Below are 14,619 nucleotides of genomic sequence, written 5' to 3'. Positions count from 1 at the left end.
ATTTTAATCACACTTAAAAATAAAAATGTCTTTTGTTAGTGTGTCCAATTACTTTAGAGGGAAAAATGGCTGATATGGCTTGCATATACTTCAGCAGAAGTAACATTTAGACACCGTTTAAATAATTAGGGACATGTGTTGTGCCAGAGTTGTTGCAAGTCTGTCATAAAGTGAATAATAATTAAAAAAAAACCCCAAACAGCCCAATGCAAACAATTGAAATCACAAATGAGATCATTCTGTTTTTGCCTTTTTACAGTGCTGTAACTTCACAACCTTAACCTTTACCTTTTTAATGAACCCTTCCACTTGGGAAGCTGCACAACATACCACATTTGTTTTGTTGTTCCTGTTTTCTGTGAGACAGGAAGTCATATTTGGTCTGTCACATTGGTTTTGTGAAACGTATTCAATGGTTTAGGTGCTTCATTATCATAAATGTAATCTGTTCTTTCATACTCACCACTGCTAAAATGACAAACTCCCTGGGAAGAAAAGATAATTATCGCCAATTTGCATTTGTTGTAGACACTTTAGCAGCACGCAGTCCTGAGCTATTATTATGTCGACATTATGCGGGTTGTGCTGTAAGTTGCAGTCTTGTGATCTCCGTGAGCGCTTTATTTTACAGTAAAAATAAGAAACGAAAATATCAAACTCTCAAAACATATCTGCTGCCCGTTTTAAGAGGTTAAAGGTATGACTCAGCATGTTGTTGGACAAAACATGTAGCTTTGGTCGTAGATGTGCTTCTCTTTTTCCCGTTTTTGGATAATGCATGTTGTTTTTTAGGTAAGTATTGTAACTTTTTGGTGTTTAATATTTCCTCAGTGTTTACTATAGATGCCAGTGGTACAATTAGGAACCTAATGTCATTCAACGTTGACAAGATTTCCGATTTTATGCACTGCAAAATCGTGGATTTTAGCGACACACACTGGCTGGATTAATTCATAAATAATTTTTTTCTATAAATAACGTTTAATCTGTAAGTGGATCCAAATGATTGCAACATGAATTTGGCAAAGCACCAGACATTTATTTCAGTTGTACATAGGTTGTAAACATACTGCTATTACACAGGTTTCAAAGCGGTTCTGAAGTCTTTGCTATCATAGCTTTAAGCTAACGATGTGGAGAGGCAAACAGATCTTGATCAAAGTCAAATCTGAGTCAGAGAGAAAAGCTGGATAGATCACAGCGCCTGGGCTCGGCAGAATCAATCACATGAACCCAAACACTCGGAACCACTAATCCTCACTAATCTTAAATTATCATGGCCAAGTTAAGGTAGTATGTAGAAGGCAGCGCAGAATCACAACAAGATCGCTACTTATTTCTTCACCCAAATAGCAACACAGACATTTTTGAGAATCCAGTTTTAATATTTTTAAATGAACAATTCAAGGCACATGAAAACATTTTGTCCATTGTTACAAAGAAAACATGAACAAGGCTTTTCTTGGAATTATTTCTTTGTAAAAGTTAGAAACCACAATCAATGTTCAAACTTGATTATAAACAAGGCTGAAGAGCCAAATGGGTCCACATTTGTAACAGAGGCATCTAACTGAATAAATTCTGTCTTAAAGAATAAGCCATTTTTTGTAATATTTATATTCCCGTGGTTTCCCAACTGAGTTTTAATAAACAAAAAAATAAAAAATGGTGTTTGTGTTGGATGTTCCAGTTTCTTTTTAATCTCATAAAAGTCCCGAAAGTTGTGTTATTTACAAAAAGATTAAGTCATACTTACAAATTGGAGTTCTTATCAAATATAAAATAAAAGATAATTCTCATCAAATTTGTTCTTAACAGACATTAAATAGGTTTTATTCTAATGCTGTTTACCAAATATTTATTGAAAATTTCAGAGGCGGGGCACATGCAGGTTTTTAGAGTGGATTCATAAAGGAACAGTATTGTACAAATAATAATAATAATAATAATTACAGTTTAATCAAAAAAAAATTTGTAGCACCTTGAGTGTTTTGTGATTCTGCACAAAAGCACATCTGTGGTTGTATTCAGAGCAGCACCGGGAGCACCGAGAGAGGGAGGCGTGGTTGTAGGGGAAGGACGAGGGAGGATTGGGCTTAGGGGGAGTGGATCCTCTCTCTGCTGCTGTAAGTGTGCCACCGTCCACCATGGCATCAAATGTCCTTTTCCTGATGTCATTCCCATTAGTAAGTTAAAGTCATGTGATTCTGGCCCTACAAGGGCGAGGAGCAGTTTCCCCTGGTCAGCGCTTTCATGACAGGGCCTGGGGGACTCTTCTTCTCCTTGCTGGAGTGGATCTTCTTGGCAACAAAAGAAAAGACAGGCTTTCGCTTAGCGGGGAGAGAAGATGAAGGTTGTCAGATCTCAGCATGTGGGTGTTAATATATACCCTCTGACCCTGTCCTTCAGCGGGGAGCAGGGGTGTGTCTAGCCAAGGAAACACACAGGTCCGACCTCAAAGCCAAACCTCTGGTTGGATTTCCCAAAGTCATTCAGCATGACGTCAATGATGGGCAACTGGTCGATGCGGGGAGTGTTGATCTCCAACACCGTCTTTGCATAGCCCTGCTTCGCCTACAAACACAAAAGGGCGCACAGGGAGGCAGATAGTTTGTTAAGGTGGTTCAAGTAAAGTTCTAACCATGTTAGCAGAAGGTACTAAATAATATAAAGTTATTTAAAATATAGATAGGAATATGGATGGACAGGGATAATAGCATTAAATAACTGTCTAAAAAGAGCACTCTTTGTTTTTGGCACACAATACTCCTGAAACAACTGACTGATTTAAATGACAAATAATGAATAATCGCTTATGATAAACACATTTCAAACATTGCGTAAAAAACCAACAACAACAACAAAAAAACAACATCAACAAACTAGTCTTCAAGCTACCTGATAAAAACCTTAGCAAATTAATGTAACTCCAAATTAGTGGAGAAAATGTAGCTTAAAAAGTAATAGCTAACACATTACATGTAATATTACAAAAAATCGTACTCATGTACTGAATTCTATAATTATAGCATTGATTACATCCAGTGAAACCTAAATTTACATTTGCCTTTTGGTGTAATAGATCTTTATACAGTGCTTACCAAATTTAACCCAATGTAAGGTTTATGTCCTAAATTAACAAAGTAATCACAGAAATCAATTTTTATGTTTACGTTTTGATTAAGATGCCGAGTTAAAGTTTATTGATCTGTTTTTTGTTGTATGTTATGCTATAAAAACGGTACGCTGTGAACTCTGTGATCTTTAGTTTATGACAGATTTGTAAAATATTTTTATTGTTTTCCTGTTTTTGTGACAGTGGTCTCATAAATTTGTTAAACAATGTATGCTGTAGCCTCTGAAACTCCATAGACCTCCTATACACACAGCAAAATGTGTTTCACTAAGAAAAAAAAAAGTACAGGTCTTAATTCACTGGATCCAGTTAAGCTCATCACCATTTTGAAACAGGCTCTCGTTTTAGTTAAAGATCTGTGCTAACTGGTCCAGTTATAGCATGCATCTACTTTTAAACGCCCTCATTGAGTCTATTAACCTTGCACTTGATCTCACTCTTACTATTCTCTCCAGGATAAACATTACTTACGATTTCTCTACAACAGTCTACATATTTGTGAGGATTAATAGGATTTCATGGGATTTAGAAAAAAAGTTTAATTACAAACTGAAAGTTAGAAAATTAGTGTTTACCGAGCAGCCGTCCATCAGCGGCCTGATGAAGGGATTATTGTCATAAGACATTTCCTCGTCGTTGGAGCCCAGGAAGCGCAGTGCCTTGTCATAGTTGTCAGCATCTTTATCGTGCCAGGCCACAGACTGATGGCAAATGTAGGTGAAGTTCTGCCGAGCTGAGGAGCTTAGCAGCTTCAGGAAGGTCATCTGCACTGGGTTGATGGTGTTGTCTGCTGCATCAACGTAGCTTAACTGGGGAAACATGGAGAGAATGAAAAAAACAGAGAGGGAGAAAGGATGTGGTAAACGTGGGAAAGAAGAAACATAATTATGGTAATGAGGGATGGAGTGAGGTGAGTGAAGGTGAAAAATAGTATGAGACAGGAATGAAAAAATGAAGTAACAGGAAACAAGCGGAGGAACAAAAGGAAATTGAGGAAAGGAAAAATGCAAAGCATATGAGAGGGAGATGTATAACAGGGGGAGAAAGGAGAGATATTGGTGGGAAAGAGTAACTGTAAGCAAGACAAAATGATAAAGGAGCAAAATTGAAAAACTTATCTGAAAAGGATGTGAATGTCTACTGGGAGGTAATAGAAAAGAAAATAACAGCTGTGCGGGTTGACTCACGATTTTGCCACGCTTAAATTCACTGAACCATGAACCTGGAGACTCCTTAGGCCAGTTAGATATTCTAGCCTGCAATAAATATCACACATTAATTAAATGAATTACCAAACTAATAAAGTGCTAGTATTGCCACTGCTGTAAACAGACCTTTAACAAATAACTGCAAATAGCACTAATCTTTGTCAATACCCTACTGAACGAGGCTATGTAATTATAATGTGTTATTATTATGATTATTATTATTATAATAAAGCAGATCAATTGTTGATTGACTGCGACAAATATGTTGGCTTCAACTGTATATAATCGGGTGTCAATGTCACTTGCCCCTGTGGATTTCTTGTCTGGGTAGATGCAGGTTTCTCCACCTGCTGTGAAGTTACAGAACACTTTGATGGTGTCTCCTATACAGCCCTGGTTTGGATCAATCCAGTATTCACCTAAGAGAGAAACAGAGACATACATAAGGAGGTGGTACGATGAACAGCTTGAACAAGACTGCTTAACTATGTAGAAATGCACATTTTTTTCTACTAAAAGTCACTTTTAATATAAAACTAAATGTTAAAATCTCGATTTTACCATCTGGGAAATCAGGCTGGCTAAGGTGCAGGTCATTGCAGGTCCTGGCTGGGTTATCTTGGGTGCCCATTGGGAACTTCATGCGCTCAATGTCCTGTTTGAGGTTGTTGAGAGATCCAAAAACATCCTCCATTCCCTCCACTCCATCAACGCTGTAGTCTGCCAGTGCCTCATCTCCCTGCATCTCAGCTTGCCTTCTGGTCTTTTGGGAAGACTGCTGGATGGGCAGGGGCTGGATGATATCAGCAGGTGGACCCTGCAGCACAGAGGTTAAAGGTCAAGCGGAATTTTTGTAAACAACACTTTTTTGTCTAACAGTACAAAAGTACAAAATTCAAAACGAAAGTACTTGATTCACAATAATAATTAAAATTAAGGAGCTGAAAACATCAATAAAATTACCACATTAATTAATAGATTGGAAAAATATTTGCTGATTAATCCCCATGACTTACTAAGCCAGTAACTCACTAATTTTAGTTTGTGAAAAACTGTTTAGTAACAGTCTTATTGTTAATGTCATGTAATGTTAATGAGCATTATGTATAATTTAATGACAATAAACTGGTAACTCACAGGTGGTCCGGGTGGCCCAATCAATCCAGGGTCTCCCTTCTGACCAGTCGAACCCTGAAAACAAAAGTTATCATTGATTTATTTTATTTAAATGAAGCCTCTTCGTTTAAAAACAATGCAGAAGAAAGATTATAACTTACGGTTGATCCTTTTGCGCCCTTTTGTCCTTGAGGACCCTGAAGGGAATTAAGGCAATATTAAGAGGTGAACAACACTGAATCAAAGATGGAAAACATGTTTGTTCAACAAGATTTGCAACTTACAGAAATTCCAGGAGGACCAGGAGGGCCAAGAGGACCTGGTGGACCATTAATGCCCTTATAATACAAAATAAATGAAGTTAATCAACATGCAGTAAATAGATGTGTAAAATAAGATATGAAATCTTATCTATTCAACTCAAAATGTCTTGCAGTAAAGTCTGGGAGTGACAGATAATCCATTTTCATTATTGATTATTTGTCACAAAGTGGCAGTGCAAGAATAATTATTAGAACACAAACAAACTGATGTTCAGTGTAACTTAACAGGCTCCACATTTACTGTATACGCTAATTTAATGACTCTATGGGATACTTACAGGCTCTCCCTTGCCACCTCCAGTTCCCTGGGGTCCAGGAAGACCTCTGTCTCCCTTCTCTCCAGGTTCACCAGGAGGTCCAATTAGACCAATTAGACCTGGGTGACCCTAGAGCCAGCAGAGGAAGCCAAATCAAAATATATTAAAGGGGCACGAAATCAATTCAAAAAGAAAATATTTTTACTAATTATGTTACATCATTTTCATATCTGCAATATTTTAATGTCTGTACATTTACGACCAACAAGAAAAGTAAATATGCTAATTCATATGTGAGTTTATTCAGAATGACTGGCAGGATGACCTTAGCGCTGCCTTATTTCTGCATATAAATAATTAGTGTGTTTATTGCAGTCATCATATTTAACAATGGTGGTCTGTCTCAGCACCTGCTGGTGAGCAAAGTTATGACCATCTGCTTCTGACTACTGCATGCTGGCATTAAACCAATGACCATTACGAAGATGATATTACTGGGCTTATACATATTCATTCACTGCATTAAATCACTGTGTGAAAGACTCCTCACAAAACAGAGCCTTTCTTCTTCTCACTGGGAGTGTGAACAAAGAGACAGGCCGAGATATTTGCTTACTTTGGAAGCTTCAGATAAGGTGCATGAGCAGATACGAGAAATACAAAATAAAGCAATTTGAGATTAGCATCGTAATAATGTCTTGCCTTCTCTCCCTTGGATCCAGAGTCACCTTTCATACCAGGAAGTCCAGGGGGTCCCTGTGGAGAGAGAATCAGGTTGTCAAGTCTAACTGTCAGTGTGAAATGAATTCACACTGTCTTACAATGACAGCCGGCACTGATCTCTGCATTTGTGTTTACTATTCGGTATCTTCTTTGCAGAGCTACAAAACCAACGATCACACCAAAAACTTTATTGTGTCATAACAATCCTGTTGAAAATGGCTGATTTATAAATACGCTTATGACTAGAAAGCAGTTCATATTGCATATTGCAGAAGTATTATATGGGGGCGGTGCAAGGAAATGTCTTACAATAGGACCAGGAGGGCCATCTTGACCGGAAGCACCAGCGAGTCCTTGCTCACCCTGAAAATAAGAAAAAATTGTAAAAATAGTTTTTTTTGCCTAATAATATAATTAAATAAAACAATTATTAGGAGATTTGCCAGTGATATTTGCTTATGAAATGTATTATGGTGCAGAAAATGTGATTATCAAAGATCCACTCACAACAGGGCCAGGGATTCCACGAAGACCCTCAGCACCAGGCTTTCCAGGGGGACCTTGGGGTCCCACAGGTCCAGTTTTCCCAACAGGTCCTTCTGCTCCAGCTTCTCCCTGTAAAACAAAGTAACATTAGTCCTTATCATCATCTTCATAAGTCATTTACGAGTAGTGTACCGTTTGAAAAGCAAACTTCTGTAGGCAAAAAAAAGAAAACAAACAAATCCATATTACCTGTATTTAACTTTCTCATCAAATGTATAAAACAGATGGTCTTTGGATATTATGCACACTTATATACAGTCATGGGTAGCAGATCCAAACAAAACAAGAACCCACATATTTATTCTAGCAATTGTCAAAACTTTGCAGGGACCTTTGCTTTGCAATACAGGCAAAATCCTGTGGTACCAACACTACATGACCTCTATCCAACTTGATAATTAAACTAATCCTGTATCTCAAAGTCATACATTTCGATATTCTGAATGTTTTCTGCTGCAAAAGCTTAGAGTGGAGGGATTTGAGGATTTGCAACATCGAAACAGATCAAATGTTACCAGGTCACATCTGCTGTCTCTGAGCAGGAACGACAGGTTTTTATGTATTGAAGTTCCAGAGATGTCCTATTGACTAGGATGATAGGAGGAGCGGATTAGATTGTTCTGACAACTAATTAGGCCTGGATTTGACACTCAAGGATCACCACGCAGGCTTTGTCTTGTCTCCGTCAAATCAAGTGTAATCCTTTACCTCAGTGTGGATAGAATGTGCACTTTGTCCATATGTCCGTCTGTAAGTGTGTGCGTGTGTTGAAAATAAGTCAGAGCTGGAGACTGACAAAAATACAAAAGAAGTGATATTTGTCATGTTTTCTGTTTGTGCAATTCTTTAAACTGTGTGATTTGTGTACAAAAAACCTCCACACCATTTAAAACTTTCAATGATTTTTAAACTCTTTCAATCATTGTCTTTGATTGTGCAGAAAATTGTGTACTTTAACAAAACTATCAAATCTGTTGACAGTCTCAGAAATAAGTTGTTGCTATTAATTTGTCTATTTCTACAAGTGTGCAATTCAGCTGAAGAAAATGTTAGAGCAAAAGCTTCGAATGGATGTAGCTTGTTCTTTCCAGACTTTCTAGACATTTCTTTTTTCTGGAAAACATTTTTGCAAATATTTTAAAAATTTGGCATTTTATTTCAACATGCACAGAAACACATTAAGGAGTTATGACAATCTTGTTGGCTCACAGTTGCTTATGACACATCCAGCAGTTTTGGAGCAGCCTTATTACTCATGTGGAGTCCTTTTTTTTACTAGCAAATCCCTTGGCTGTTTTTGGTCTCTGCCAAATTCTGACTGAAATATCTTACTCTTTAAATGGTCCACTGTGTCCAGCAGCTATTCAGTAGCTTTGTCTATCTGCCATGTGGTCGTGAACATTGGATTTTTTTTAGCCTTTTTTTAGTGAAATCAGCTGAAATCATGCTAACAGTTTGACATATTAACATAATCAAATTACTGTACTCAAAAAAAGTTGAAAATCACTATATAAGCTGAAGCTGAAGATTTAGATGACAAATCTTTGTTCATCAATAAGATAAATCGCTTTCATACTTCATAGGATCAACACATTTATTATATTCATAAGTTAGGTTAAATGCTGCTATATAGTTATAATCATCCAAACTTAAAAAAAATATTAAACAGTATATATTAACACCATTCAAAACACTAATATATTTGATAAAATCCTAGTTTCTCTTACTTACCTTAGATCCCTTTTCTCCTTGTCTGCCTGACTGACCTGCTGGTCCAGCGGGTCCCTGGGAAAAACAAAATTTAAACAATATGAGGATTGTGTAAGCACATATTTGGAAAACAAATCATTGTAAAACCTGCTAAAAAGCACACGCCAACTGACTTTGTCCCTGAAAGTAAAATGATCCAACATTTGCTAAACACACATCAGTTTCATATACATACTAATTATTTAGCTGAAGCATGCTCTGACCTTGAGTTACGCAGGACCGGGCAACATCAGTGCAAGCAAATTGTCCTACATTCCAAACATACTGAGATAAAAATGCATCAGCATTTTCACCAAACAGCCTCTGGTCAAAACCTTGTAAGTGGGCTGACATTTGCCATTACAACCCATAATCAAATAGACCAAACAAAAGCCACCAGTCCTCAATGTAGGTTACAAGCACTGGCAACTGCGTATGTGCATTAGTGAATGTGTCTCTGACTGTGTGTGGATGCAGGCGTGTGTGTGTGTGTGTGTGCACCCGTGCGTATGTGTGCTAATGTAGGCAAGCAGCCACATGCATCAATGAGCACCAAACCTGAGTCAATTTCGAGGAGATATTGGGCAAGAAACTAACGCAGAATTACCTTGGAGAAGGATGAAAAATCATATCGCAAAGTCTATTAATATGGACATGCAACTGGGGTCTAATTTGTTCTCCAGCCTTTGCCACCACCAAACTACCCCTTTGAATACAAATTCTCTGGATAAAAAATGCTTACCAGGCAAACGTTTTTAAAATGCATGCGCATCCATCCGAGCCAGCATTTTAACCCAAGACACAGAATTGCATCTAAAACATCCAAACTACTGCGCCTGATACCTAACGAATAACATTTCTAGCGGTAAAGCACCACCACCACAGGTAGATATAATTTTTGCAACCCTCAATCTCAGATAATGCTGCAATATCTATCCAGTGATCATTTTTCTGTCCAAGAACCCACAGGGCTGTACAACATCTCCACACAAGCACTTTGGTGCTGATAGGACTGAGAAATGAACGTGTTTAAGCCATATCAGACCTTTTTAATCACAATTCATAAGAGTACAGAAAAATGGCACTGAGATATGTTTCTCCCCTGTGACAATATCAGACTGCTCATTTTAAAGCAAAAGTTATTCCTCGAGGTCCATAGATTTATATCTAAATATACCTTTTTTGCCACTAATCTGTGCCAGTGGTGATGCTGGCATTCAATTAGTCCTGACTTGGTGCCTTTTTCAGAACCACCTGACAAATATTATGTAACATTACTATGAAACATTTTGGAAATTTCCATAAAAACAAGTGCAATCTCCTAATCATTGGTATATTTTGTCCTACAGCCCATCTCGTAGGCACTGAGGTCAGTTGTTACAGTTTTGAGGAAGCCAATTTTGTGGTGCCTCAATATTTTTATGCCAAATGCTCTATCATATGAGTTTTGGCATTTTCTCCGTATCATTATAGGGTCTGTACCTTGCAATATAAAGTGCCTTGTGATTTGGTGCTTTATAAATAAAATTGAATTGGAAATGTGTGGAATCGGTGCTTGATTGGGCATATTCAGTGGCACCACACTGCTGGGAAAAAAACAAACAAAAAACCCCAAAGAAATATTAAAGTGTCCTTCTCTCCTGTCACACTGTGGCAGCTTTTAATATGGTACATTAACAACATGCTTTATTGATAATTGTAAAACATTATTACCGTAATTGAAAGGCATCATAAAAAAGCAGCCCAAGTGAAATGAAATAACCTCAGCTGAAGTCTGGTGTGAATGAAAGGGTGCAGAGTGCCTGAAATTATAGTGACAAGTTCATTTCCTGACATTAGCAGCAGCAGCAGTCCTACTCTTTCACTCTTGCTGCCAGTCAAATTCACAATACGCCAATACTGTCCTGCAGTATGACTGCTCATGGAAATTACTGGTTATTCTAGGATTTAACTAACGGAACAAATTTCCTGTGAAACCATGGATCAATTAAAGACCCGAGTATATGATCATAAATATGTATCACCGTGCCGTGGGTAGTAAAGTAGCACTAAGCATGTTAAGAATGTTGTGAATCTAAAAATGTCTCGAATCAAAGTATCATCGCATGCATCATTTTTGAAATGTACTCACCCTTTTGCCAGGAGGTCCTGGTACTCCAGCTTCACCAGATGGACCTGAAGGGCCCTAAAGTAGAATAGACAGAACACTTAACTCCACTTCATAAAAATGGAGGGTGATGTTACATAATGAGATATCTCTACATCTGTAAAAAGAGATTTTTACAGATGTTACCAGTTTTAAAGGATTGATATGAAACAGAAAGTTTTTTGGTCTCTTTTACACTCACTTCACTGTGTTATTACTAGAGCTTCCTCATTGTAAACTGTATACATTACAGCAGTACGAAATTGAAATTGTTTGTAATAAGCACTATTAGAAATTTGATCTTCATTTTTCCATTACTGTTATTTTTAATGTTAAATTCTAAGAAAGACTACGACTAACTAATGAAAGAGTAAATCCTGGTCTGTTCTCTCACATTTACAGTAATATGATAATGTTGGACTTACTGGCTGTCCAGCCTCTCCATCATCTCCTCTGTCTCCAGGTAAACCATCCAGACCCTAAACAAAATACACAAATGAGCCAGACAAAACACCATTAATCAATTATAGTCCTGAGACACAGCACTATAATATCAAAAAGAATTTTCACAGATAAAAAGAAAAGGTAAAGTTATAATACTGAAATACTGATCATATTTTCTTTGTTTTCGAGTTTACTGACTATCATTAAAAGCCACTAACTCATAACCATAATTATTATGATGCATATACATTAAATTCTGTGATATTGCAAACATGAAGCCACTGACTGAGGGATAAATGCAGCACTTACAGCAGCACCAGGCTCACCAGGGGGGCCAGGGTCTCCTGGGAAGCCGACAGGACCCTGCAGACAGATCGAGGCATTGAAAAAAGTGAACTTGCTTCACATATTTGACATTGTGTCAACAACAGCTGTGGCAGAAGAAAGCTCGACTGAGAAATATGACACAATGACGCTGTCGCTGGCAGCTCTAATAGTGCATCAGTCATGGAAGCGTGTGTGTGTTTTTGTGCAGCTGACATACAGGGTTACCCTTGGGACCATCATCTCCAGGGGGTCCACGTGCACCGGCGGGTCCAGCAGCTCCCGGGGGCCCAGTTTCTCCCTTCTCACCCGTCTCTCCTTTCGGGCCCTAAGGAAATAGAAATCAATGTCTTGTCACCATGAAGATCACATAAGAGCCATCCATACTACTTTGACAATAGGATACTAAATATGGAACCAGTCAAATATGTTATTGAAACTGTCACTCCAACTACCATCAAAACTTTCACAAAACTGCCCAGAAGAGGAGAAAACTGAAAAAAACTGTTCAGCCCAACTGACTGAACTTTTGAGCATCTATTTCAAATGAAAATTTCTATTTTATCCAGTAGATGATAAAGCAAATTAGTCCAGCATAGTCTCTGACTCTAGTAATAGCAATCTTTAAGCATTGGCTATGACTCAGAGCAGCAGTTGAAGCGTAATTACAAGCCCAGAATCATTAACTGGTCCAATAGAGCTGAGCAATGCTGGAGCGAATGCCAGCATGGCATCTTTAAAGTTGACCTCACTGTGACGTGCAGCACTGGAGTCTATCTGTCACTGTACACAGCAGCGAGGCAGCAGCCGGATACGTCAATACATCCTGACAGACTCAAGGTGAGGTGTCCCTTGCCTTACAGAAGCAGTGGCTTAGTCTGGATTGATGGCAAAGCTCTGATCTAAGATGTTCGGGATGACTGCTGTGAAAACTATTCCTTTTTTATACCGTAAGAAAGGAAAGCTGAGAGATGTTTGCAGGCAAACACAAGGTGCTGCATCATAGAGCACATTTTATGCATATTATGTAAATGAAATCACCATAAAAATGTCATCAACAAATGTCATACTTTTGTCACAGAACATAAGATATTCAGAATTTTACCCTTATTGCAGCCAAGCCCATGATGGTAGATGAATGAGACAATCAAGGGTGGAGCGTAGCAAATATGGCTGAGCTAATTATCTGCTTAAAAGCCCTCAGGTTGCTAGCATATCTACACATTAAGCTAGATTAATCAGAGGTAAAAATACTTAGAGGCACCGTAGAACAGCTGACAGCTGAAGTGTCATGTAATTACACAACTTAATTAGGTGTGCTAACCAATATTTATAGGTTGATTGTTAAAACAGTCCCAGTTGCACAAGAATGCAGACTGCTAGACTGTGTGGCAATCTCTGTTTAGATGTGTGTAAGTAGTCAGTTCTCGTGGCTTTGATGTTAAAAACGCCGTCTAGATTGAAGCAAGGAAGAGCACTTACGCCGATACCGGGCTCTCCAGGTGGTCCTGGGTTGCCAGCCTCGCCGGTTTCTCCCTGTGATGTTACAGTGATATGTGAATTAGTTTGTGAAAAGTTTACTATCACACTGACATCAAACAGTCCAGCTTCATCAGCTAATTAGCGTATCAACTGACAACTCAGTGTTTTCAGTTTGTGTTTTAATAGCAGTGTCCTTGAGAAGTGGAAAGAGAAACAGCAAATATAACGAACATATTTTGAGGCAAAACTTACCAAAGAAAAAGATAGAATTTCATTTCTAGGAGCTGAAAAAGATATGAGCAATATTTGGTTCTTACCTTTTCACCGACACCTCCCATTGTACCAATACTCCCAGGAGGACCTTGTGCACCCTGCAGATAAATCACAGAGACAGCAGTGAGTACAAGAATCTTATAAAAAGAAATTGTTTAACAAGCTGTAATTTAAAAAAAAAAGCTAACTGTAACTGAAGCCTAATAGAGGGCAAAGAAAATAAATATCAACTTACACTGGCTCCACCGGAACCCTGAGGACCTCTGGGGCCAGGAGGACCAGGTGGACCCTGTCCAAAGGCGAGGAGAGCGTATGTCATTAAAGGGCATTAAAACACGTAGTTTCAAAAAGAGTATGAAGTGAGAGGCTGCACTGAGGTAAAAGCTACTCTCGGAGAATAAACATAGAAAAATAAAGAGTTCAAAATAAGGATAAACGGCCCCCTTCAGTGATCACTTCTTCACTCTAAGACATTGTTTTCTTCCTTTATAGTATGTAACTTTAATAATAGCATTGTCGTAGTTGCTGTCTTACTTGTAGATGCAGTAGCAACAACATCAACAGACATGTCAGACCCACTGTTGTAGCTTATCACATTTTTTATTGTGCCTTTCATCTGAAATGATGTCATATCAAAACACAGAAGCCAAACAGGGAGGAGCAGCCTGCTGAACAGTGTCAGACACAGACAGGGAGAGAAAAAACTAAGCTGCTCTGCATCTGTGTTTATCGTCTGTAAGTGCTGGTGTGAGATTATGCCATTAAAACAACCCTTCATGCAAAAACTTGTTTGTTCTGACTCTTAAAAGAGCAAACAAATAATACGTGATAAAACACGACGCAAAACACAGTGCACAGAAACAGACCACACGCAAATTTAAATATTTGGAAT

At 38.2% G+C, this 14,619-nt stretch overlaps 1 protein-coding gene across 2 annotated transcripts in view; it reads right to left on the bottom strand.

The window, feature by feature from the left end:
- Positions 1-1,018: 1,018 nt before the first annotated feature.
- The window catches only part of LOC116313386 (collagen alpha-1(XI) chain-like), an 80,297-nt gene continuing 66,696 nt past the window's right edge, over positions 1,019-14,619 (bottom strand). Inside the window, exons 48-68 of one of the 2 annotated variants that reach the window (XM_039602184.1) lie at positions 13,963-14,016; positions 13,772-13,825; positions 13,455-13,508; positions 12,193-12,300; positions 11,958-12,011; positions 11,630-11,683; positions 11,190-11,243; positions 9,041-9,094; positions 7,271-7,378; positions 7,073-7,126; positions 6,743-6,796; positions 6,062-6,169; positions 5,745-5,798; positions 5,622-5,657; positions 5,482-5,535; positions 4,906-5,161; positions 4,651-4,763; positions 4,324-4,392; positions 3,712-3,945; positions 2,390-2,574; positions 1,019-2,297 (exon numbers count right to left, since the gene is read on the bottom strand). In XM_039602184.1, coding sequence (XP_039458118.1) covers positions 2,428-2,574; positions 3,712-3,945; positions 4,324-4,392; positions 4,651-4,763; positions 4,906-5,161; positions 5,482-5,535; positions 5,622-5,657; positions 5,745-5,798; positions 6,062-6,169; positions 6,743-6,796; positions 7,073-7,126; positions 7,271-7,378; positions 9,041-9,094; positions 11,190-11,243; positions 11,630-11,683; positions 11,958-12,011; positions 12,193-12,300; positions 13,455-13,508; positions 13,772-13,825; positions 13,963-14,016 — 1,773 coding nt within the window. In that variant the 3' untranslated portion in view covers positions 1,019-2,297; positions 2,390-2,427. Of the gene's footprint in view, positions 2,575-3,711; positions 3,946-4,323; positions 4,393-4,650; positions 4,764-4,905; positions 5,162-5,481; positions 5,536-5,621; positions 5,658-5,744; positions 5,799-6,061; positions 6,170-6,742; positions 6,797-7,072; positions 7,127-7,270; positions 7,379-9,040; positions 9,095-11,189; positions 11,244-11,629; positions 11,684-11,957; positions 12,012-12,192; positions 12,301-13,454; positions 13,509-13,771; positions 13,826-13,962; positions 14,017-14,619 lie in introns of both variants that reach the window. The other variant, XM_031731067.2, reaches the window with a different exon arrangement.

The sequence above is a fragment of the Oreochromis aureus genome, linkage group 18 (assembly GCF_013358895.1).
Source record: "Oreochromis aureus strain Israel breed Guangdong linkage group 18, ZZ_aureus, whole genome shotgun sequence".
Classification (NCBI taxonomy): Eukaryota; Metazoa; Chordata; class Actinopteri; order Cichliformes; family Cichlidae; genus Oreochromis; species Oreochromis aureus.
Note: the sequence above shows the minus strand (reverse complement) of the source record. Positions and strands in the feature narration are given on the sequence as shown.